Source organism: Electrophorus electricus, chromosome 11 (genome assembly GCF_013358815.1).
Source record: "Electrophorus electricus isolate fEleEle1 chromosome 11, fEleEle1.pri, whole genome shotgun sequence".
Lineage (NCBI taxonomy): Eukaryota > Metazoa > Chordata > Actinopteri > Gymnotiformes > Gymnotidae > Electrophorus > Electrophorus electricus.
In genome coordinates, this window is record NC_049545.1 from 19,514,727 (window position 1) to 19,539,013 (window position 24,287).

The 24,287-nt window shown below is 40.6% G+C and overlaps 2 protein-coding genes across 6 annotated transcripts in view; one reads left to right on the forward strand and one right to left on the reverse strand.

Moving 5' to 3' along the window:
- The window catches only part of fndc5a (fibronectin type III domain containing 5a), a 13,647-nt gene extending 8,042 nt beyond the window's left edge, over positions 1-5,605 (forward strand). For 2 of the 4 annotated variants that reach the window (XM_027007047.2, XM_027007043.2), the window contains exons 4-5: positions 1,930-2,019; positions 2,197-5,605. In XM_027007047.2, coding sequence (XP_026862848.1) covers positions 1,930-2,019; positions 2,197-2,336 — 230 coding nt within the window. In that variant the 3' untranslated portion in view covers positions 2,337-5,605. The remainder of the gene's footprint in view (positions 1-1,929; positions 2,020-2,196) is intronic. The other 2 variants (XM_027007045.2, XM_027007046.2) reach the window with 2 other exon arrangements.
- The window catches only part of LOC113575505 (collagen alpha-6(VI) chain), a 30,137-nt gene continuing 8,206 nt past the window's right edge, over positions 2,357-24,287 (reverse strand). The window contains exons 10-44 of one of the 2 annotated variants that reach the window (XM_027007048.2): positions 23,604-24,179; positions 22,922-23,509; positions 21,692-22,035; positions 21,353-21,431; positions 20,764-20,900; positions 20,568-20,660; positions 20,295-20,348; positions 20,024-20,095; positions 19,805-19,831; positions 19,672-19,716; positions 18,736-18,789; positions 17,831-17,893; positions 17,591-17,656; positions 17,235-17,288; positions 16,905-16,940; positions 16,547-16,612; positions 15,922-15,984; positions 15,757-15,819; positions 15,170-15,232; positions 14,941-14,991; positions 14,658-14,693; positions 14,492-14,554; positions 14,190-14,252; positions 13,568-13,603; positions 13,354-13,390; positions 13,064-13,075; positions 12,296-12,789; positions 12,050-12,125; positions 11,164-11,823; positions 10,916-11,006; positions 10,092-10,375; positions 9,540-9,710; positions 9,408-9,446; positions 8,778-8,960; positions 2,357-6,352 (exon numbers count right to left, since the gene is read on the reverse strand). In XM_027007048.2, the coding sequence (XP_026862849.2) occupies positions 8,779-8,960; positions 9,408-9,446; positions 9,540-9,710; positions 10,092-10,375; positions 10,916-11,006; positions 11,164-11,823; positions 12,050-12,125; positions 12,296-12,789; positions 13,064-13,075; positions 13,354-13,390; positions 13,568-13,603; positions 14,190-14,252; positions 14,492-14,554; positions 14,658-14,693; positions 14,941-14,991; positions 15,170-15,232; positions 15,757-15,819; positions 15,922-15,984; positions 16,547-16,612; positions 16,905-16,940; positions 17,235-17,288; positions 17,591-17,656; positions 17,831-17,893; positions 18,736-18,789; positions 19,672-19,716; positions 19,805-19,831; positions 20,024-20,095; positions 20,295-20,348; positions 20,568-20,660; positions 20,764-20,900; positions 21,353-21,431; positions 21,692-22,035; positions 22,922-23,509; positions 23,604-24,179 (4,838 nt within the window). In that variant the 3' untranslated portion in view covers positions 2,357-6,352; position 8,778. Of the gene's footprint in view, positions 6,353-8,417; positions 8,961-9,407; positions 9,447-9,539; positions 9,711-10,091; positions 10,376-10,915; positions 11,007-11,163; positions 11,824-12,049; positions 12,126-12,295; positions 12,790-13,063; positions 13,076-13,353; positions 13,391-13,567; positions 13,604-14,189; positions 14,253-14,491; positions 14,555-14,657; positions 14,694-14,940; positions 14,992-15,169; positions 15,233-15,756; positions 15,820-15,921; positions 15,985-16,546; positions 16,613-16,904; positions 16,941-17,234; positions 17,289-17,590; positions 17,657-17,830; positions 17,894-18,735; positions 18,790-19,671; positions 19,717-19,804; positions 19,832-20,023; positions 20,096-20,294; positions 20,349-20,567; positions 20,661-20,763; positions 20,901-21,352; positions 21,432-21,691; positions 22,036-22,921; positions 23,510-23,603; positions 24,180-24,287 lie in introns of those variants that run through there. The other variant, XM_035531448.1, reaches the window with a different exon arrangement.

Below are 24,287 nucleotides of genomic sequence, written 5' to 3' on the forward strand. Positions count from 1 at the left end.
ATTTATATACCCTAGTTATATAGACTCCAGCAGTAGTTATACTATGACATTTGAACAGATTTGGATTTGAATTGAAAACAGGTTTGTTGAGCACCCTAGATATGTGTTCCCAAAAGTTTTTATTTGCACCGAAGCGAAGAAAGAAAAAAGAAGGTGGAAGGATGGGGGAGCCAAGCCGAAGAAGACATGTGGGATGTGGCTCACAGGATTTTGGGGACATGTATCCTGCCAGAGCCCATTGCTCTACAATGGAGCGTGATGCTTAATGTGCGCGAGGACACATTATGTTCCCAGGTCAAAGAAACAAAATGCTGGCCTGGCTGCAATTTATAACATTTATAAAGTTGTTCAGGATTTTGTTTTGCACATTACTCAGACGCTGTGAACCAACATACAAGTGCGTACAAGTGAACCAACAAGTAACGTACATATTTTCCGTCATTCCATGCATTACTGATAGATGTTTTGAACTTGTATGCAACAAAATCTTCGTTGTGGACTGATCATTTTAGCAACCAGCTAGGATTTTAGTTTATGATGCATCATATATGTGTCATTTTATTCTTAATGGGTAAGACATACATTTAGCATTTTTCTCCCTTTATTAGTCATTTACTATTCAAAAACTTTGCAGAATGAAATGATAGTTACATTTCCAATTAGTAAAATGCTTCAATATATAATAAAAAAATTCTTAGTCACTTTAGAAGTATCCCAGACTTTTTCAAACCAAAATATAGTCATCATAAGATAGATATACCCTACCATGTATGTGTGTACATGTGTGTATGACAGAGAGAGAGAGAGAGAGAGAGAGAGAGAGAGAGAGAGAGAGAGAGAGAGAGAGAGAGAGAGAGAGAGAGAGAGAGAGAGAGAGAGAGAGAGAGAGAAACATGGAACAGATTATCAAGAAACACTTTGTCTCTTTGGTTGAAACTAAGGAGTTTGAGAAGGGCTGAAGTGATAGGAAAGATATTTACTCTACACAACATAATAATTGGCATTTAGAGACTGCAATGGACAGTCTTCACACAATCAGTACTTCAGTTTTTAAAGTCTGTGCATAGACTGGTGCATATGTGATGTTGCGTCCAGTGTATAAACCCCAGGCATCTTGTGGCGTTGGCAAACAATGTTTGGTATAATGGGGACAAGATCTGATGTGGCATACTGATGAAGACAACATCTGCCATTAGATGTCATTTTAAAAAGGGATTATGAGTCTTATTAATGTGTGGTTACTTTAGCTCTAAATCTCTCTTTGGATTAAAGGTGGATTAAAAAGCATTTTTAAAGCAGAGATTATTCTGATGGTTAGCCAGGTCGAGTCAGATTTATTTATACAGTATTTTTTACAACAGATGTTGTCACAAAGCAGCTTTACAAATGGCCAAGTCCAAGCCTCCAGTGAGTAAGCCGAGGGCAACATTGGCTAGGAAAAACTACATAGGGCATGAGGAAGAAACCTCGAAAGGAACCAAGACTCTGAGGGGGGCCCATCCTCCTCTGGCTGTTAGCAAGCTCTGACTGACTCTTCTCCATTCTCAGACAACATCAGAACCAACACCTTGGAGCCAGTATGTTGCTCCTATCTAAACCCTTATTTGCTGTAGATACTGTTTGTGGGAGCTGGCATGTGGCCTGGTAATTAGAATCTGTACTGTTTTCTCGCAAAGTGTAAGAACATTGTTCTTAATGAGGCAAGCTTCTGCCCTGCATACTTGGAATTTTAAGAGGCAACTAGAATGTTCCAGAACTCCCTCCACAGCCATACGGCTCCTCCCAAAGCATTGTGGGACATCTGCCTCTGACAGGAGCAGTGTAGCACAAAGCTGTGCATTTCTAATTGTCTAGAAACAGAGTTGTTGTCTACCACTTTCACGGACTGTGCCGTTCCAGTGAGAAGTCTGTTGCAATCTATTCCCATAGACGAAGTCACCATGGAGGAAGTGGGCCAAACCACTCAGCTCAGGGCAGGGGAGCTCATCATCATTGTTGTGGTGCTAATAATGTGGGCAGGTAAGGGCTGTGTCATGTTGCGCACACACAGCACCCCCACTGCAAAACCGCGTGACAGACTCTGTGACATGCTTGACCTGTTGGCCCATCCGGAGGTGTTCTTTATTAGTGTTCACGTCTTGTGTTCTGTACTGTGTTTTTATGTTCCCCCTCTGCGCCTTCATATTTTACTACCAGGCGTGATTGCCCTCTTCTGCCGGCAGTATGACATCATCAAAGACAACGAGCCTAACAATAACAAAGACAAAGCAAAGAACTCGTCGGAGTGCAGTACCCCTGAGCACCCAACAGGGGGCCTGCTGAGGAGCAAAGTATAACCGCACCTCCTGCTCCCTCTCGAGAGCTCAGAAGACGTCGAGCAGGTGAACTGCGTCTTGCCGTCTACTTCATTAAGCCTCAGTCACACTGGACTCTCTCCATTCTCATCGCATAGCTCAAAACCGAGTTAAACTAAACCAGGTAAGCATGCGCAAATAGAGTGCGCCAAGAGCATCACAGAGTTAAAGACACTCGAGCAAAGTCAACAACGTTTTAGCACACCATCGAACAATCCATTTCACTAAAGCCATGTTCATTCCAATGTATGCTATCAGCACAACTACTATTTGATAGTTCTCATTAACAGCTCATTACACTTAAGGGCATTTTGCTGTTCGAAGGGTTTCAAATCACCATTAACTGACTTAATAACATTTATTGCAGAGCCAAGGCGGGTAGTACTCCCCAAACAAAACTGCAATGAAACCTGTTCTCCATAATCTATGTCATCATCCATCCATAGTCCTGCCGCTCATTCCCCAGGTCTCTATGTCTACTCTCTCCGTCTATCTTCTTCTCTTTGCATTTGTCATGACACAGTTCTCCAAGAACAACAGTAGGAAGAACTGGACATCCTTTATGACCATTATCGTGCCAGGACACCTTTTTTTTGTTTTGTTTTTGAACAGCATTTGAAACATAATCACAGCACACACTGTGCTGCAGCACATCCACTTTGGTAGGACGAGCTAAGTCGCCGTGATGATCGACTCGGATTGAGTCAGCCTCTCGAAGAGGGGCCTGGCTTGCATCTGAGCCCAGAGGAACTGACCGCGGGCCGGGCTGTTGTGGCAGGCAGCGGAGAGGAGACGCCACACCCTGCTCCAGGGCCCTGGGAGATGAAGTCAGGGTGACAGCTGGCTGAGCAGAGGGGTGATTAACTCTGTCAGGGAGCCACAAAATAAAACTCAGAGCAAACAGGCATTTTTACTTCTGCTCAATATACAGCCTGAAGATTTTGGCGTCGTATTAATGGGCATGGGTGAGGAAACACTGAAGCCTTCCAAAACCTAAATCTACTTCTTGTTCACTCATTGCTTTTGCTCCTTTATGCCCATGCACCCTTTAATGTGATTTTCCAATGACTTTCTACAGTTGTGCTCAACGTTTTTCAGCTGTTCATATTCATTGTTTGATTATATACCGTTCGTGATCATATTCTTTTGAGGGCTATTGATGGTGCTGCACAATCAGCATTTTCTAATTACAAGACACCTGAGAGGTTTGAAAAAATAGGACATAACCTTTTTTAAGGGCCATTCTTCACCTAAAAGCTAATTTTGATGCCCACTTTTTGTGTCTGTTTTTACTGATGTACATATGTTTTATCAATTTATGTAAATGTTAGTTATGTAATTGAAGCATCCATTTTATGCTTAAGGCTTTTTTTTGGTTGTTGCTGTGGTTTTTGTGCTGTAAAGAGTGAGCTAACGATCTTTTCCCCCCTTATCACTGCTTTTTTGTCTTTTCATAAATGTTCGTGCATTATAGAGCCCGGTTTAAGTAACGTTGATGGGTTTGTATAAAGTGATGCACTGTCCCCTGTTTGTTCCTTGTTTCTAAATTACTATGGACAAATATCACAGGATATATAAATAGCCAATTGAGCATTTTGCAAGATGCCCTGAATACTGATCACTACATATTATTAAATTTCACAGCCTGGGAAGTTTTGTAAACCCTAAACCTTTTTTTTTTTTCTTCAAATTTGAATGCTTGTTCATTCTCAGGGACAGGAAAATTTTGTCCAGAGAATTGGTGACTAATTTTAGAAAGATTAAAGTGAGCTTGCACAGTATAAGGGAGAGGGCAGGAGAAGAGAGGTCACAGATTGGTGCAGAATAACAGGACTCTTGGATCCTGTCTGAAAAGGAATATTTGTTTTCTGTTCTGCATCCCAAATTTCTTGTTTATTAACTACTGTCATATCAATAGTGTGATATCTTTCTCTTTGACTGTAACTATTTGCTCATAGTCAGTTACTCTTGATACTATTCCTAATTAGATGTAATTTCAGTACTTTGACACTACTCATAGTTAGATGTCATTTCAGTAGTTTCACCCTACTCCTAGTTAGATGTCATTTCAGTAGTTTCACTCTACTCCTAGTTAGATGTCATTTCAGTAGTTTCACCCTACTCCTAGTTAGATGTCATTTCAATAGTTTCACCCTACTCCTAGTTAGATGTCATTTCAATAGTTTCACCCTACTCCTAGTTAGATGTCATTTCAATAGTTTCACCCTACTCCTAGTTAGATGTCATTTCAGTAGTTTCACCCTACTCCTAGTTAGATGTCATTTCAGTTGTTTCACCCTACTCCTAGTTAGATGTTTCTAGGGGCTAGTTAAATGTGGTATCAGGTTTTTTGAAAACTGAGCATCAATGAAAGTTTTACGTTTTATCGTCTCTTGACGGAATACTTTTTTTTTTTTTTTTTTTTTTAAGCAAAAGACCTGTGTAACCTGACACTAAATAAAGGACACTGTTTACCAGTGCAAAGACAAGGAACAAATACCTGATGTCATAGGAGTATGCCAGAAGAAAAACATTGCTCACATGGAAGCCAGAGCAGAAGGACACGTCTCTGAAAGGACATACCCTCGTACATGTTCGCAATGGTAGCGTCTCCTTTGGGGAGAACAGACTTCTTCTCTAAACAAGGGCTGAAACGGTTTCACATCAGCAATAACCCGGCAGTTCTGATGCCCAGGACTATGTTGTTTCTGTAATGTACCCACTCTAAAACTATTGAACTTCACAGGTGGTAAATGTTTAGTTTCTGGATGATGGAATTTGGGGTTGATATTGCTTTTTTACTTTGAACGATATGCTATAGGTTTTGTGATGCCACAATATGTAGGATGTTGGGATTTCAACTAGGAGACTTAGCTCTCCGTTAAAGGTATTTTACGTTCAAACGACTTATATATATGACAAAAACCCCATGTGAAATCACTGTTCCCTATTTAAGTATATTCAAACATTTAAGTCTTTTCTAACTTTTCACCAAAAATCACCATTTTTAGTGATGTCTAGTGGAAGGTGCCAACACTGTATTTATAATAATTCTCTTTAAAGTCACCCTATGACGGGTGTAATTTAAGACCCAAATATTTGGTATGTTGACATTTCCACACTGGCTGTTGGTGTTAGCATGTAACTTCACACACAGGGCTGTTCCTGACCAATGGAATCATATTAATGGTATTGTATCTTAACGGTTAAATCTGTATGGAATCACATTAAAACATCTCTCTGCATATTCATTCATAGGAAAGAAATGTAAGTATGCAGTACTAAATAATTCAGTTGCTTTTTTATGGGAATGGTTCATTTCAGCAAATACCATCTGCATCAGCTGTATTCATTTGAGCTTAAAAGTTTCAAAGCTGCCTTTAAAAAAAATACAGTTTTATGTAAATAACCATATAGAGATATTTATGCTTGCGCTCAAGACTGTTTATGTGTTAGCTCATTTACAATTATTAAGTATGTACAGAATGAATGATTGGTGTATTGGTATATGAGCTGTATATCCAATAGAGTTCAATAGAGATATGTGATTGGTGTGACTCCATAATGGCACTGTTTGTACCTTCTGCATTTATCACACACGCTTCTGTATTGAATTAGAAGTTCGTGGTTGAGAGTTATATAGTAACCCATTCAAAAGCAGAAGACGAAAGTGAGAGAGGGTTTACAGCCATGTCAGGAAGATGCAGGGCAGATGAATCGGCTTTCCGTGATTATAATGAATTGTAAAGCCATGGCGTGTCCTGCCCGACCGAGCTGCAGCGAAGGTGGAAGTCGTACTTTCTCGCCCCTCGCTCTCTCACTCCCTCCTGACGGTCAATCGATAGACTCGGCTTCGCAGGATAACGATGGACGCTTCCTAGAACCCGTGGACCGTCGCCATGCCTGCTGAGTTTTGCTGCCCTTTAAATCTTCCGCAGGCATCCGCTCATTCAGCTCGTGTCCACATGCACGGCAGGCCTTGCAGATAAACGCTGCACCTAGGCCATTAAAAAAAAAAAAAAAAGCCTGACGTTGCGTTTCAGCGCAGCCTGAAGTTTCTGGCGGGTCATGACTCGGTAAAGCGAAATACTTTTCCTACAACCCTACAAGCCGTAGAACGTTGTTTTTCATTCAATGACATCTTGTAATGAAATGATTACGGTGCATTGGGCATAAATGCTGTCAATGTTATGGATTTAGTTGAAAATCTTATAAAAGGGGTCATGCTCCCACGTTTGTCCTCCTTGGCAGAACAAGCTCATAAATTATTATTAGCATAAATTATTCTTTATGTGTCTTGGTCGCTGAAAAGCACTCAACGTGACATTTACTATCGGATGAGCAAAATTAATTAACCATTTTACACATGTATTAAATGAAAAGCAATTCATTAATCTCTAGTGGTTGGTTTAAAGCATTGTGATTTTACGTTGTTTTATTGATGGAATAACAAGGCTCCATTTAAAGGTTTGGTACTCATATTGAAGTATGTAGTACCAACATACACATTTAGGAACTATGTTATTAGAAACCCCTACTGCCCACATCCCATATGTGCATTTTACAGTTACATACGATAGTCCTTGTTTTTTTGCCATGTGTAATTTGTCAGCTACCATCTAACCTATTAAGCACTTAGTGTCTGACCATCAGTCTACTACTAGATGGATACTATTTGCCCATCATCAACCTAAGAGTGTATCAGACACAGCAGTGTTGCTGGAGATTTTTACACATGGCAGTCAATGCCAGGTGGTGAGTGGTCCATCCTGTAACCGACCAAACCCAGTCTTGCGGTCAGAAACTGACAGTTCATGAAGTGCTAGTGGATGGCTAAGATCAACTCTGCATGGCTTTAGAGTGCAAACCCTCTCCCGCACTGCAGGGCTGAGTGGTTTCCAGATTATGGAGTACCCTATACTTCTGCATCAGCGCTCAGGTTGCCATTTGACATCTGCACCTTTTGTTCTCTCTCTTGCTAGAATTCTGGGTTTGGGAGTCTGCACTGAGGCAAATGTAGAACCAGTCAGTGAGCACTCAGGTCTCTGGGCCATCTCAAAGGTTCTGCTCCACTGAGCATTTATCCACGCCAAGGAAACTGTTTACAAAGATTCAGTACCAAACCTCATCCATGTTCACAACCAATTGGAAACAAAAGAGGAATGAAGGTTTAACTGTACACACCTACTAGGTGGACATACATAATAAAGTGACTAGTAACTATGGCTAGATTCATAAAAGTTGACAGTAACTGTGCTACAGCACACAAAATATGTAACATGGTATTTAATTCCCATTCATAAAGTTACTATGGCAATAATTAGTGCATTGAGCTCAAATTACCTCTGTAGTAAATTCATCTGTGCCCAAGCTGAAAGCCAATCAAAATCAACATACAAATGAGACCATACAATCTGGTAATATATTTCATGCATTTGGCCGTGGATATCTGAATATGTTGGCAAACAGGCATTCTAGTATGTTCCTCTGTTTAATTGATTACACACTTAAGATCTTGTATTTGGTCATAATATGTTGTGTTTATGCATGCACATCAAAACATACACAAAATGTATAAGTGTGTGCATGTGTTGTGATCTGATTGCCAAACTGAAATTTTGGCTAGTTACACTATCCAGCAATTGTCTTTAAAAACTCACCCTATGACAGGTGTAATGAGATAATCAATGTTCTTAACTATTAACGTCGCCTGTCATGGATATTAATGTTGTCTCTGATATATATATATATATATATATATATATATATATATATATATATATATATATATATATATATATATATATATACACACACACATACATACACACACACTTGTTTTCACAAATTTGCCATTACTAAAATAATTTTTGATGAAATAATAAATTATCTTTAACAATGTATAATATTGCTCCTTATAAATGTATATGCATGAAATCCTTGAATTCTGATTTCAACTTCTTTTTTTATGTTAACCAGAATCTACAAGACAAATAACCCAACCACATTTCTTTTGATAACAGTGTGTGTGGAAGTTCATAGCACAGCACATGAAAAACAAAGTTAGTGAAATTTGACTTTTATCCAGATCAAAACATCATAAATATTGTTAAACAAAAAAGATAACCCCAAACATGATTATATGCAACTTTTGTTATATGCCGTTAATCTAATTGATTGTTGGGATACTTCCAAAATATATAATCAAATCCATATTGAAAGTAAAACTGCATTGATTACTGTTTGACCTGAATAAGCATTTCAGTGACGTGTTTGTTCTTGACTTCCTCACTTACAACTTGCTATAAATTCACAATTATTAGAGTAGTAATTATTAGGGTAGTACTGAAACTTTCAGGTTATCAGTTCATAATTAGAAATCAAATAAATGAAATAAAAAACAGATGTTTTTGATGTATGCACCTCAGTGTTTGTTCACAGCTCTCAGACAGCGAGCCTCACACTCTTCTTGTGTGTCAAACCTGTTGCTGTTCCCTTCACATCCTCCGTACCAGAAAGTGGTGCACTTTTGATTTTGGGTGTTAAAGTGCCATTTCAAAAGAAAGTCAACACATTTCCCTGTATCTTCAGGAAGCTGGCAAAGATCTGCAAAGACAAACAGAAAAGGTCCTTAAAACATACATTACCCACACATGCCCTATATGAACTTAAATATGTGTGTGTGTGTGTGTGTGTGTGTGTGTGTGTGTGTGTGTGTGTGTGTGTGTGTGTATATACGCATGCACATGTGTTTATATTCAATGCTTTTATTATAAGAGGATATATCTGACAGTGTCGTGACAATTTATGCTAGATGTCCTCATGATAAGAGAAAATATCTACAGTGCGAGGATGACTGGTTTTCCCATGAGAAAAATGTGTGTGTGTGTGTGTGTGTGTGTGTGTGTCTGTGTGGTTTGGGTTTCTTTTGCTTTGTGTGTGTGTGTGTGTGTGTGTGTGCCTGTTTATGCTAGATGTCCTCATGATAAGAGAAAATATCTACAGTGTGAGGATGACTGGTTTTCCCATTTGAAAAGTGTGTGTGTGTGTTACCTTCAGGTGATGGCTCATCCTTAAGAAGTTTTTCAGGTTCTGTAGAGGACATGACAAAGTCATCAGTACATGAAGACAGATTTACCATTAATCAGAGACATTTCAGAGTCGCTGCAGTTTCTGATTCCTTACCCAGCGTTCCACACGTCTTAAGGCACTCCATTTCTGTAAGGAAGCGATTGCTATTCCCACCACAGCCCCCATACCAGAAGTGTGTGCATCGCTGCATGTTTCGGTCATAAAACCACCTCGACTCATAATTCGCACACACGGTGCCCACATCCTTATTTAGTAAACATCGAGCTGAAAATGAATATTACAATTAAAAGACTCCATGCAATTTTCATAAGGTACATCGCTACAGTGGAGAAAATACTGTGAGAAATGCAAAGCTTGCAGACTAAGGTTGTGCATTCTTTGTCACAAGTATTGAATTTGTTAATCAGGCAAAGTTCTTTATTGTTTTAAATGAAAGTTTATACACTGCCTTAAAGAAGATGCAGTATAGATGCTGTGTTAAATCGGTGTTCTGGTACCACAGATTTTAAACCAGTAATCTTTAAACCTTTACTTTTAAAGATCAGATTTACTTTTAAAGATTAGATTGCTTACAGCAACATAATCCCATTCACTCAAACCCAGAAAAACATTTACAAAAGCTGACCCAGGGCTGATGATCCGTACCTTTAGATTCATCTGGGCCACTCTGGGGTTTAGCAACATCATCATCTTCCTCCTCTTCCTCTTCCTCCTCTTCCTCTTTCAATATGGTGGCCTCAGTGTACCCCGTGGTCTCACTATAGGCTACTGTGTGATTGTGCAGATGACTCACAGTCTGGTAGACATTCTTCTGCACATCCCGCACATCCCAGAGCACTCTGGAAGGGAGCCCTGTGTAGGCCTCAGGCTGGGGCTCCATGGGTACCTCCTCAGACACCATAGTTGGAGGAGTGGTGGACTGATCAACTCTGGCACAGAAAGCAGCATCTGGCAAAGCCATTCTGCACCTTATGACCTTTACAAACAACCTACCTACATGGAGTCTAACAGTGCTTTAGAAACATACCTGTACCAGGACAATAATCTAACTTTTATTAAACAGATAATCTATTCCTTATTGTCCTTCACATAAATGATTATAGGCAGCAATATATATTTTATCAATTTATTTAAAAATGTATTAAGAAATTTATATATTATGCACAATTTATGCTGGGAACTGTAATTGCCAGTAGTTCTCAATTGTAATAGATATGCTCCTACAAAGACAACTCATACTCTTTATTAATTCTCAGTATTTGTAATCTGAATTCTAATTATATTCCTAATTCAAACAGTAAAAATTTACAAAACTGATATTAAAAGTACAATAATCAACTTCAGCAAATTATTCTTTAAACAGTTTATGTATGTTTTGTTAATTAAAGGACTTCTAAAGTAGCTAATAACATTATTAGAGATAAGCTTGGTGCATTTTAGATGTGAAGTCTGGGACCTGCTTCACCTACCCTTCTTCTGGATAAGGGACTTGGTCTGCTTGTCTTGACACAAAAGTGCCACATTCTCCACTCTGTGATGAGGGTTTTGAGAAGAAATCTCCTGTAAACAGATGAAAAGACACAGTTTGTACCTTAAGGGAGCGGCACTGAATTGAACAATGTTACATGAGACAGGACATCTACAGAGTACGTAGATGTGCGTTCGTGAAGGCCCATCTACCATCCTAACATTGAAAGGCCGTGGAGGTGTGTCTTACTGCTGAGCATCCGTAGGAAGCCTCTGATGAAACGCTGGGCATACTTCAGGTCCCGCTGCGCTAGCTGGCCCAGGTGCACCATGTGCTGCTCGACCGGAAATGTGCTTAGTTCCTCTGCCTGAGCGGAGCTGAACTTCTCTCCCACTGTCACGGTGAACACCACCACGTTGTTACACATGCAGAGCTTAGAGACATAGTCCATGTCCTCTCTGCCCAGGTGACCCACGTCCTCGCCGAGAACGACCAGCACCATCCGCTTCCTCCTGGGCGCCGACGCCTTCAGGACGGCATTGGTCACCATCCAGTCTAAGGCGTGGACAAGGCTGGAAGACCCGCCCGCCTGCTGCATGCCCTGGGAAATGTGCCTTTTCATCAGGGCACGGTCCTTGAACGTGCCAAGGCCGAACTCCTCCTTGATGTGGGTGACCGGGTAGGCGGAGCTTTGCTGGTACACGCCCACCCTAGGCCGGCCATCCTTGCGGTCGGGGTCGCTGCTCACCGCCAACTCGTCCAGCAGGGATAGCAGCAGCTGCTTGGCGCCAGAGTACTGATCCATCTGAAGATCGCTGGAGGCGTCCATCAGAACCGTCAGGTCCACGTCCACCTCTTCAGGCAATGGGCTTTGGATGATTCCACATGTCTGGTCTGGATGGCAGCGGTCTGGGAACAGCGAAAGCTTTGAAGGCTTCGATGATCTTAGGTTCACTTTTACAGTGTGGACGTTGTCAGGTTCACATGGGCGTTACTTCTTTGACTTTGGAAATCTCTCACGAACGTTACATTTTTTATGGAAGTTGAGGTTAGGGTGCCTGTTTAGTGGATTATCATGACATGATATCACGGTTCAATTCTGAGACAGTGCATATGCATATGTGCAGTGATTTACCAAAACAGATGACACACTGTTTAATCCGAGTGGCTCTCTGGGAATCAAACATCATGAAGCTCCTCGTTTCATCAGCCTGAGATGCAACAGAGAGAACAACATAACATTGCTCCAAGATCAAAGCATAATGAAGACTTATCACAAACACTGCCATTTAATATGCTCCAGCAGTTATCCTTGTTAGTCTCAACCAGCAACTCCCTCAGTGGCAGTAAAGGCAGGTTCTAGCATCCGCCCGTTTACTACCTGAATTGCGTGGCGAATGTCTGGAGCAGCTCTAAAAGCGATGACTCCCAGATTGATATCCAAGGCCTTAAACTCCAGCATGGCCGTCGCTATGCCCGAGGCCTCCTCCGATGGCCCGTTCGTGAGGAAGACTGCCACCTTCCTCACCAGCTTCCCATCCCGGACACGTTTGAAGACGTTCTGAGCGACAAAGCGCATAGCGCGGCCGACGTTCCGGGTATTCCTGGTCCTCTGTAGTGAGATTCCCCTCACAGCTTCGAGGAGCGTTTTCTTTTGCCGGTGGTCGGAGAAACGGAGCAGGTAGTTGGTTTCGTTGCTGTAGGAGACGACGGAGACTCGGGCCCCAACTGGACAGCTGGTGTCAGCGATGGTAATGTCCCCCAGTAGGGAAAGTGCAGCTGAACGCATCCTCATGAACACCTGTGGAGTTACGTCAGCTGACACGTCCAGAGCAATCACCAGCTCTGTGGGGTATGCTGGACACTGGCTGTGACCTGCATGGAAAAGAAGGAATACCCAGTAGACAATTACAGGACAGAGCCATAGAAAGAACACTAACATGTACTTACAGAATACTCACTGATATACAAATATACACAGAATATTGTAATAAATGTATTTTTGAGAAACCGTACATTCCAACAGCTGAAGTGAGCATTTGCATACAAAGAACATTAGGTTACTTAAAAAAAACAAAAACAAAGCACTGATCTAATCCATAACATAGATATGATGGTAAAATGTGGATTTAGGACAGACCGGTCTTACCTGCACAACATGCTGTTGAGAAATAGGAAAATAAATACAATCAGCTTAAAGAAAAAATATGAAAGAAAGAATTGTAAAAAATGAAAAATAAATGTCAATAATGACAAATTAGTATTTTATTAGTATTTTAGTATTCTATTCATAATGTAATGATAAATATAACAAAATAAAAACAGGGGAGACACATTAATGTCAAGCAATGAATTTATGCATCCATTGCGCAATCATTTGACTTTTTATTGATAAAATACCTAATTGATCATTTGATACTTGATAATTGATAATCTTACCACAGTTTTCACGGATATAATTCACTAGTTCACAGTCCTAATGAAAAGCACGCGCGCACATACACACACACACACACACACACACACACACACAAACAAAAATACCCAAAAAGCAGAATGACACAAAATATAAACTTCTTCTTTTTTTTTTTGCAAAAAAAAAAAATATATAGGTGAATTTGAAATACATGAAAGGTTAAATGGAAGCACATACAGTCTTGGTGGTGGTTCCTGGTAATCCTCTGGGACCCTAAAGATACATATAACATTTGGTAAAGCCCAACATGTAATATTAAACTATAAATAAATGTTCATCATTGCAAAAATCATTTCATGCCTCTTGTGTGAATACATCTCTTTAAAGGCTGAAGAAGTGAGCTACCACAGCTGCTTTAACCACAGCGCTATGAGTTCAGTCATGGTGGGAGTGTAGTGCTGTCCCAGATCCACAACCACATCCACAAATTTGCAGGATTAAATCCCCTCATGTTTAGACAAAGAACTAGAAATGGATTAAATCTGCAAATTCTAATACAACTGCCCTCCCACTGCGCTCTATTCTATCCTGAGTGAAGCTCGCCATCTAGCTGTGATGAAAAACAGGGCACTAAAGTGTCCGCATTAACAGTTTGAGAATTCTTCAGTGGCAGGTAGAACCATTTACTGATGGTTGTTAACTATCTCTACAGAAGTATCGTGTATAAGACTAATAAAATGTTTACATGACCAAACTGAACAACTGCCAAAATGTTTTGATTTTTTTCTTTTGGCAATGGAAGGAAAAATTGGGACCAACAGAGCGGCTGGTCATATACAGTATATAAACATTTTCTGACCCTGTGTCCGATCATTCCACTCTCTCCAGGATCCCCTGGGAATCCGGCATTGCCTGTTTTACCCTGTTATGAAACATAATGTTATAAAGCCTTTTTACATGATTTTATGTGCAGATAATAAAGTCTTAAGAGAAAAAAATATAGAATAAATTAAACTGAAGTCTAATTGCATTTTAAGAACAATAAAATGGATGAAAACAAAAAATATATACTGGCCAAATCCTTAATTAATAGTAAATAACAACAAAAAGACTGCCATTAAACTAAACAGATACTGCATTGGTTTAATGATGGCATCTTACCGGCCTTCCTGGGCGTCCTTTGGGGCCCAAGACACCACTGTACCCCTTAGCACCATCCTTACCCTTCCATTAAACATTGTGGGGTTATTAAAAAGAAAGCATGAAACGTACTGCATAAACCCGGCCGTAGTACACACAGCATCTAAAAGGATTTAAGAAGATATACCTGCAGCCCAGGATAACCATGGAAACCTGGATTTCCCTGTGAGAGTGAACATCCTGTAAGTTTCACAGCCAACAGATGTCATATATAAAATGCAGCAGGCATATCATATTTAAAATAATAATAATAATAATTTATTGAAGTAATTGGCAGTACTGCTTGAAATAGATGTCTGGCTCTGCAATGTAGAATAGTTTTACGTCTCTCAACCACTGAAACTATACTGAAATAATGAAACAATTTAACATTGTTCAACCAGCTGTCATCAGCAGAAATGTGACCATACCTGTTGGCCTTTACGTCCAGGAGGTCCAAAACCATCTGTGCCTGGATGGCCCTGTGTGAAAGAACACAAATCTAAAACAAATGTTCATATATTTATTAAAAATATATGCAATATAGCTGATAAAATCTGTCATCTGTCAACGGTCGACATTAATATGCTAATAACGTTTTGTGATTCTCAGTGTGGTATCTTCTCTCTTTAATGTAACAGTCTATGGGAACATAATTACCGATGATCCCCTGAAACCCTCTGGGCCAATATTGCCTTTACTGCCAGTGTCACCCGGCAGTCCCTAAAACACACACACACACACACACACACACACACACACACACACACACACACACACACACACACTCACACACACACACACACACACACACACACACACACTCACACACACACACACACACACACACACTCACACACACACACACACACACACACTCACACACACACACACACACACACACACACACACTCACACACACACACACACACATTTATAGACACACACACATTTATACACACACACAAAAACACACGCACACACACATACACACGCACACACACGCGCACGCACGCACACACACACACACACACACACACACGTGCACACACACACACACATTTATACACACACACACATTTACACACACACACACACACACAGTGGTTAAATATAAGATATATCCTAAAGTGACTACCCAGATACATACGTGTGTCCACCCACAGTAAAAACAAGCTTCATTGTTCAGCTGAGCAGGCGTGTACAGAAGATATAACCGTAAAAGTAAATGAGCATTTATCACACACCCGCTGTCCTCTAGGCCCTTGATTTCCTTTAAGTCCTTCACTTCCAGCTGGACCGTAGAGTCCCTGTGGAAAGGCCGTGGACTTCCGTCATTCATAAAGCCATGTAATCCCTCCCACCGAAAGCTTGAGGACATTGAACACTAACGGTTAGTCAAAAAGCAGCACCTGTACTCCAGGGTTACCCCGGTAACCTTTCTGTCCTTTGAGTCCTTCTCCCCCGACAGGGCCCTCAAAGAAACCAAAGAAAAAAAGTACCACAAGAGATTATGAAATGGAGAAGCAAGAAAATATAAAAATACCAGAACCCAGAATAAGATGTTTTTAATGAAAATAGAGATTCTAGGGGATTTTTGTGTGAATTTGGTGATTTTCTAATTTCTGGTTCTCCAGAACAGTATTTCACCTTTATATCCAGTTAAGCCTGTTGCAGTAGAAAAACCGTCAGCATGTTTAACAAGTGAAGTTCAAAGGATAATGTGGTGACATACTATCTGCTACGGACCTAATATGTTTCTCGCCCAGCTGAAGAGGAATAACAGATAATGGATAAAAGAAAGAGACACATTTGCGACAGTAGTGGTGAACACTGCAGCATTTTATTGACTTCTGCATCTACCTGACTCTCGGTTCTTTGAGAAAAGGTGAGGTCTGACCTTCCAGCGCACAGAAGAAGCTGCCCTGAACACGCTTGGCACACCATGTTGTGGGATAATCCAAATAAAAGTGCCATATGTGGTGGAGGGTGTGTATGTGTGGCTGGGAGAGGAAAAATAAAAATAAAAGTCCTCACCTGGTAACCAGGATATCCAGCAAGGCCTTCTGATCCAGGTTCTCCTTTCACAGTGGATGAAAAACCCTAAAAAGGATAAATAAATTACCTAGAAACTGAACAGAATACAACAGAAACATATAGACCACAAATATGAGAAATCATATTTCAAACAACCATCCTTCTGTCGTTCCTAAATCCCCAGTCAGCTAGTTGTAAAGTTAAACATTCAAATATAAAAGTCTCTTTTGCCTGTTAACACTCTTTTATTACCTCATTTCCTACTTGTAGTACACACGCTCCACCATAAAGCATGCAGCTACCAGCCCCGTGAACAAGTAACGTTATGCATACAGTCATGAATAAAATGTTATATTACCTTAGAGCCTGGTGGACCCTTCCTCCCAGGGAAGCCCTATAAACAAAGACACATCACTGTGAACATTCTGAATTCCTGCAAAATTTATGTTTCTCTTCCAAATGTTTTATTCTGCGGCATGCTGTGCTGATGAACAGTCTACAACGGGACCCAGACACGATTCTGCTTCCAACCATCATCACCTCATAGGAAAAAATAATGCTGAGGCTTTTCGCCCGAAAATAAAGATAAGCAATGTTAAGCTTAAAGTAAACACTGGTACATTAGAGGAAAGTCTGTATTCCAACTCTGAAAAAGCTGAGGAGATGTCAGGGAGTCTAATGATCTCACAGGCTCGCCGCTGTCTCCTGGTCTCCCCGGAGCTCCACCTGGACCTTGGCCACCCTGCCAAAAGAACAGTCACACCAAATGAATGCAGGGCGTATAAGTGGCTTGTATGCATTTAAAACAGATGCAAACACAGATTTTTTGCTGAATTTTGGCAAGACGAGCTATTCCCTAAGCATTTAGGTCTTGTAAACAATAACATTTTTGATTCTAATGCACTAATAGGTTAAGACAACCCTATTAATCAGTGTGTCAACTTGCTGTGTCATATTGCATGATATTTACACTATACCACTGCAAATATATCAACAAATAACATATTAACCAAACAGAATTGAAGGAACCAGACGAGCTCTCACAGGAAGGCCTATATATCCTCTCTCCCCCTTTGGACCAGACACTCTGTTATCCAGCCCAGGACTCCCCTATGATGACAACAGAATAAGTAATGTTTCATACAAAAAGGAGTATACACTGCTGTCTAGAATATCCAATAATGACACTAAGATTACTCTTTAAAAACTGCAATTTAACATGAACCTTATTTCTTTGGTAAGTGGCAATAAAAAAAACCAAAACAAAAACAAAATAACTCTTACAGGTTCTCCTTTCACACCACGGTTTCCCTTGACACCAGGAGTCCCGCGAACTCCCTTCAGACCCTGGCAACCGAAAGGAGACAGAGGAAGCAACTACATAGCAATGATTTATGGTAAATTATGATTATGATTAAGAATACCTATTAACTCTTTTTTGTCATACTCTCAGTATTTATCCTTCAGCTACAGGCTGATTTATTGTCTAGTTAAATAATAACACACTCAAAGGGCCCCCGTAAAAGCTTGCATGTAGTTTATATTAAAATGCATCTAGTGTTTAATTAAACCTAAATATCCCAGATACACACAAGGTCAGGACACTATCTATAATTAATTATTGAATTATTTATAATGACTTTTTAAATGTATGCTCAGGGGTTTAAAGAAAGTTCAAAAGGCTTTTTAATGGTGCATTGTGGAAATCATTATGCTATAGGTTTTTATAGCTAAACGTGCTGATTTCATTAGGAAACAACAACCAAAATGGAGGAAATGAACATGCAGGTTATATGAGCTCACCTGCTGAAAGCTGCTTTGTGGTTACATGTGATAATTGTGCAGTTATGGGTGCAGAAAAAAAAAGAAAAAGTTTTTTAACTGTGCTTTTAATGAGTGCAGCTTCACAGCCAGAACAACAGGGGAACACAGAGAGCATTCCCATGACTCACTGATAATGAAGTGCTGAAAGTCTTGGATCTGTTTGTTCAGTCATTTTGTTGTTTAAATCAGTAAAGCCTTTCTGATCTAATGAGCGCAGCGTCAAAGGCCGAACAGCAGGGGGGCACTAAAGTTATCCTTGTGACTCATAGGTAAAGGAGCAGCCTTGAGGTTTGACCTGTTCATTTTGTCATGTTGCTGTTTAAAGAAGTAAAGCCTTTAAAAGAAGTATGGTGGAAGGTATTTACTGGACGTCCTTGGTTCCCCTTTGGTCCTGCCGTTCCCGCTAGGCCAGTTTCACCCTATTCAGTACAAAGAACAGACACCGCAAATCAATGAATCATATGCTTTACATGCAACCACTGTCCTGACTATCATCATGTTTTAAGAATCTGCCCTTTATGCATTAGTATACATAAACATAGCATCCTGGTTACTCATTCTGGTCCTGAGATTTGCTTTTCTATAGAAATCAATGATCTTTTCTGGATTTCTCTAGAATGTCTGCTATCTGTGCAGAGATCCTCTGTTCAGATCATTAGCTAGTTAGTCACAGAAACTCTTAAGTGGGAGGCATATCACAAGGCTGCCAAAAGATTCTCACTTTTGGAGCGATGAGGGAGTTCTGTGAGCATGAGTGTTTTGATTATCAAAGCCATTGACGTCGGACACCACGGATCACTTTGCTGGATTTCAGGGCTTAAGAGTTAGCAAGATAGCTAATTCCGGGCCTACCTCAACCCATGCAGAAAGAAAAAAAAGAACAAAATTGAATCACTGATAAACTCAAGCACTCTACAGACATGTGTATAATAATACTAATAATCCAATAACTCTGCAGTGTATTTAAATATTAGATCCTGAGTACAGTCAGTGCACATAAACGCATCCATGGAATAATGGATTGGAACAAAATCAGCTAGCCTCTTAAAATCCACACTCGTTACTCAGTTATTAATATCCGATGACACATTATGTACTAACTATTGTGAATTATTTAGTAACTGCATTAAAAACTGCATTAAAACTCATATGAAAGATGTGCAATTACAAGAGTGAAGAATGAGCCTGGTTCCAATATTTTACTTGGAACCAACAACAGAGCTGTAGGAGTGTGAGTCAAAGCAACAGGAAGCGGATTTTAGGAATGGATTTTAGAGAAGATTGAGAGAAACGCAGATTACCTGCTCACCATCCACTCCGTCTAGCCCGATCTCCCCCTGTTCTCCCTGTCAGATGTACAAGAGAAGGTCATGGAATGGAGTACCAGTCCATGCTCAGTGCCTAATAGGTGAAGCAGCCATTTGTATTACTTACTCTATTTCCAGAATAGCCTATGGAGCCCTGTGGAAAATATGAGAGGATTATAATTATTCAAACCTGCTTGGTCCCACAAATACAGAAGTCTGACCAAAGACCAATGAGACCAATGAGTACTTTTCTGGAGGTGGCGTGCAATGTCAAGCCTGGTTTTAGATTAAAGCACCATCCTAAGCAAGCAGACAACAGAAGATATTTCTATCATTTCTGTGATACCTTGATGCCTCTTTTGCCAGAGCAGCCCTGATGTCCTTGGGTTCCGTTGAGTCCCAGTAAACCTCTTCTTCCCTGTCCCCAGCCAAACAATCAGAAGGATCTGATCACCGTAACATTCATTCCACTTCCTGCAGTACTACAGTGCTATCAAACACCAAAGTCAGGGTGAAGCAAGACTGTAATGTCACTGAAAATGGCATTGTGGCCATAAGCAGCAGGCAGGATATTATAACATTATATCATGGCTTTAAAACATTTATATCTCACTAACCATGGCTCCAACCTCACCAGGGAATCCAGGATGGCCTCTAAGCCCAGGTACACCCTACACAACCAAGCAAAACCAGTTAATCGACCATTTGAACTTTTTAACACAGTAAAACTAAATTCAATTGAACTTTTTTTTCCTCTCCTTTTTGTCCACATTCTGAATCTGTTATGTGGCTCCTCCATAACTCCTTCACCGATGCTTTTCATGCACAGCACTCCTACACCAGCCCCTGGGAAAACCGAGTCAGTGTTCGTCCCAGTGTAGGAGCCATACCTTTAGTCCTGGGAGGCCAGGGAAGCCACTGAAACCGACGTCTCCGCTACAGGCACATGACACATTACAACACTCTGCTGAAGCCACTGCTTTCTACAGGTGGAGAAACAAGGAAAGGTGGAGCAAACGGTCAGAGGATGTGCCATGTTGCCAAATGCTTACTTAATGATACAAGTAGTTAAGGACTTGAACTCACAATTTGGTCCTGCAGTGCATTGCCCACATTCAGCATGCTGATGGAAAGGGGTTTATTATAAGAAAAACCCCGTCCAAATTCTAACTGCTGGTAGTCCACATTACCATCCAGGGCCACAATCAACAGCGCACTGACGCCTGGGTTACAAAATGACCACACCCAACTTATGTATGGTATGTATAAAACATCTGAGCATAGCATATATCATTTCAGACTTCGAAAAAATTGCACGACATTTCAAGTGGGTTTATAAGATATAAATAAGATAAATACAGGAGACTGCACTGTGACACTAGTATTACTAAAACAAAACTGAATTTCTCACACTGTATCCTGGATTCTTCACAGTGAGCCTTGGGTTAATAGCAGTTTTTTTCCTTTGTGAAGATAGCATTTTTACCTAAGAACTAGATTCTTCAAAACGAATTATTATAGTTGGAACTAGATCATTAGCTTTTCCTTGTTTTAGTCTTTTTTCTTTTGTTTGTTTAACACTGTTTTCTCTCGCTGCTAGTGGTTGCCAATTTCCATTGCTATGTGAGTCTTGTCCACTGCACAGTGGCCCAGCAGACTGCAACGGTTAGTGTACCACTCTCCCGAAGGCTGTCAGAGCTCTTCTTTAGATGCTCCAAGGTATCGTGAAGCCCATCTGTGAACAGAATCACCACCTGGAGAAACGACAGACACACATCTAACCGAGTGTTTATAGCTGTGCTCCCTTTCAACACAGAGTACACAGATTCCTTTCTGCGTAGTTCATCTGTTGTCTGAGCCTGTTTTCTTTATCTGTCTCTGCAGGCAGCCTTGAGTATTCTCTTGGGTGAAATATGACAACAAAATTTAGATCTCATATGACAAATAAGTCACAGGGCCTGATGGTTATCTAGGAGATCCAGGGCGCTTTGAGCCATAGATTCAGCTGACTCACCTTCACGCCGGCTTGAGAGGAAGCAAACTTCTGTTTGAAGGAGTTCAGCAAAAGTGCATTGAAGGCCATGGGTATTGCAGGCCGCAGGGCCAGCACCTTCCTCGCCACGTTTTCATCATACTCCTCGAAGGCAAAGTCATCTATAATCTTCCCCTCTCGCCCGGAGACCAGGCGGAAGCCGATCCTGGTTTCGGCTGCGTCCACGCTGAGGCAGCAAAGCTGTCCCATCGTGGATAGACGCTGGACAGCTGCCGCGACGAGGGTCTCAGTGTGTGGACCCAGCAGAGGCTGCGTGCTTGTTCGTTGTGAAACAGCAAATCCAATGCCGATGTCAACCAAGCAGCCTAACCATAAGACAAAACAGAGCACAACCAATCAATCAAATGGCCCATCAGAGCTGACCATGCCATAGCATCATAGCACTGAGTATGTTTTTATTTCTTTTTTTATATTATATATTATATTTATATTTTAAAGTTTTTGTGCTCAAAACCCTTATTATGCTACTAAACCAGTAAAAACAAAAACTGGTTAATTCCTTTCTTGATACATATATGAATACATATGTATATCTTAAAGAATTTCATAGCCGCTTTACCCATGGTGTTATTAATTAATTATGAATAAATTATTTATACATTACATCTCCCCTGCCTCTGTCATTTCTACATAAATGTATCATAAAATTATACATAAAATGAAAGCAGATGGCATATAATGCTGATATACAAACTGGTAGTTTCATGGTGAACATAAAAAGCCAATTCAAAATTTTCTTGTTCTTGTTCACAAAATAAAAAACAATCCCCACAATGTTATTTAATGTTATTTTTCAGATTAATGTTTCATTCTGCAAAAATTTTTAATTATTTAGTTTTCATTTCATTTTATTCCTAATGTAATCCTTTCTAAAGTCTAAAGTCCTTTAGTTTTCATTTTTTTTGTCTCTCAAACTGGTTTGGAGCCCTGGTTTATTTTTAGAGTGGGGCCAATCCTATTTTCACAGTGTGAACAGATGCTGCACTAAGCAATTACCAGTGCATGGTTCCCCTAATAATGTCATTTTACATCTTACATGTCATCTATTGTTAGCTGGTAATATGTGTAAAATATTTAATGTCATATCAAAATATGTTTTCATTGTTTTGTTAGTCAGGTCCAGGACTAGAGATGGGGAAAATTGTTAGCAGTGGATTCCTTTTTCTTCAAGACAAAAATCTACCCACTGACCATGTGGACTGAGAATTACTGAGGGGATGCAAATGGCTTGGAGGACTTTCGTTGTGGTGGTCTTCAGTGGAAGGCTCTCGAAGCTCTCGAAGAAGATCCGTTCCTTTGAGCCTGCTATTTTGAGGAGCTCATGCTGGTTTATGTTGCTACCGATTCCAATGGCAAATATCTCAATGTCCTTGGCTCTGATTTGAGCTAGACTCTGTAGATCCTCCTCATCGTTAGCTTTGCCATCAGTGACAAGCAGCAAATTCTGGGAGACTCCTTTGTTTATCCTTGAACCGTGCTCTGTTTTAAAGTAGTCCTGCACTAACTTCAAGGCAGCCCAGGTGTGTGTTCCTTGTCTTCGTTGGGTAATGTCACGTATGCCCTGTTCCACTCCTGCTACATTGTTATATTGGTTCAGGTAGAAGTGATCCAGTAATTTGTCACTGAACTGAGCCACACCGACCTGCCATTTGTCTGGTGCGATTTCGAGCTTTTTAACCAGGTTGATCAAGGTGATTTTTACTGTTTCCCAATCCAAAGAGCTAATTGATTCAGACCCATCAATCAAAATGACCAGGTCTGCCTCTTCCTTCTCACACACTGAAGAAAAAGAGTATTTTTGTGAGTAAATTACATAAACAATTGTACTTATAGTAACTTGCATTACTTGGGTTCATGTACAGCCAAGTATTACCTGGTTTTGTCAGATTGCAGAGTTCTTGAGTAATGGGTTTATACAAGGCTTCTAGGTCTTGATAGGTATCCACATAGAAGGCCCTTTGGTTATTAAGTGTAATGCTCCTGAGTTCATCCTCACGGGCTCCTGCCACCCCGATAGCAAACATGTTGACCTCCGAATCTTTGAGATCTACGGGCCAATCTGTCAGGTCATAGGTGTCGGCGACAGGGCCATCTGTTATCAAGAGGAGCACCTGGGGGATGTTTTGGGCACGGCGTCCTCCGTGCCCAGCAGCAAAGTAGGAGAGCGAATACTTAAGCGCCTGGGCTGTGTTTCTGCGTCCGCCCAGCGAACGCAGCTCCGAGATGGACTTCAGCACCTCGGCCTTGCTGGAGTACTGAATCAGGGTGAACTCGGACTGAGGTTGGTCTGCGTAGGTGATAGTGCCAATTCGAACCCGTTTTGCCCCGACCTCAGACTTGCTCACCAAAGTTTCCATGAAGCTTTTCATACTCTGGAAACTTTCTTTGTTGATGCTCCCAGCAACATCCACCAGGAAGATAATATCTACTAATTCAGGTCTTTTGCACTCTGGAAAGAGACAGAGAGGAGTCATGTTTTTATACCACCCATGTGTTATAAAAATATTTTTTTATGTGGCATAAAGCTATTTTCACAATACCAACAAATTGTTGCCAT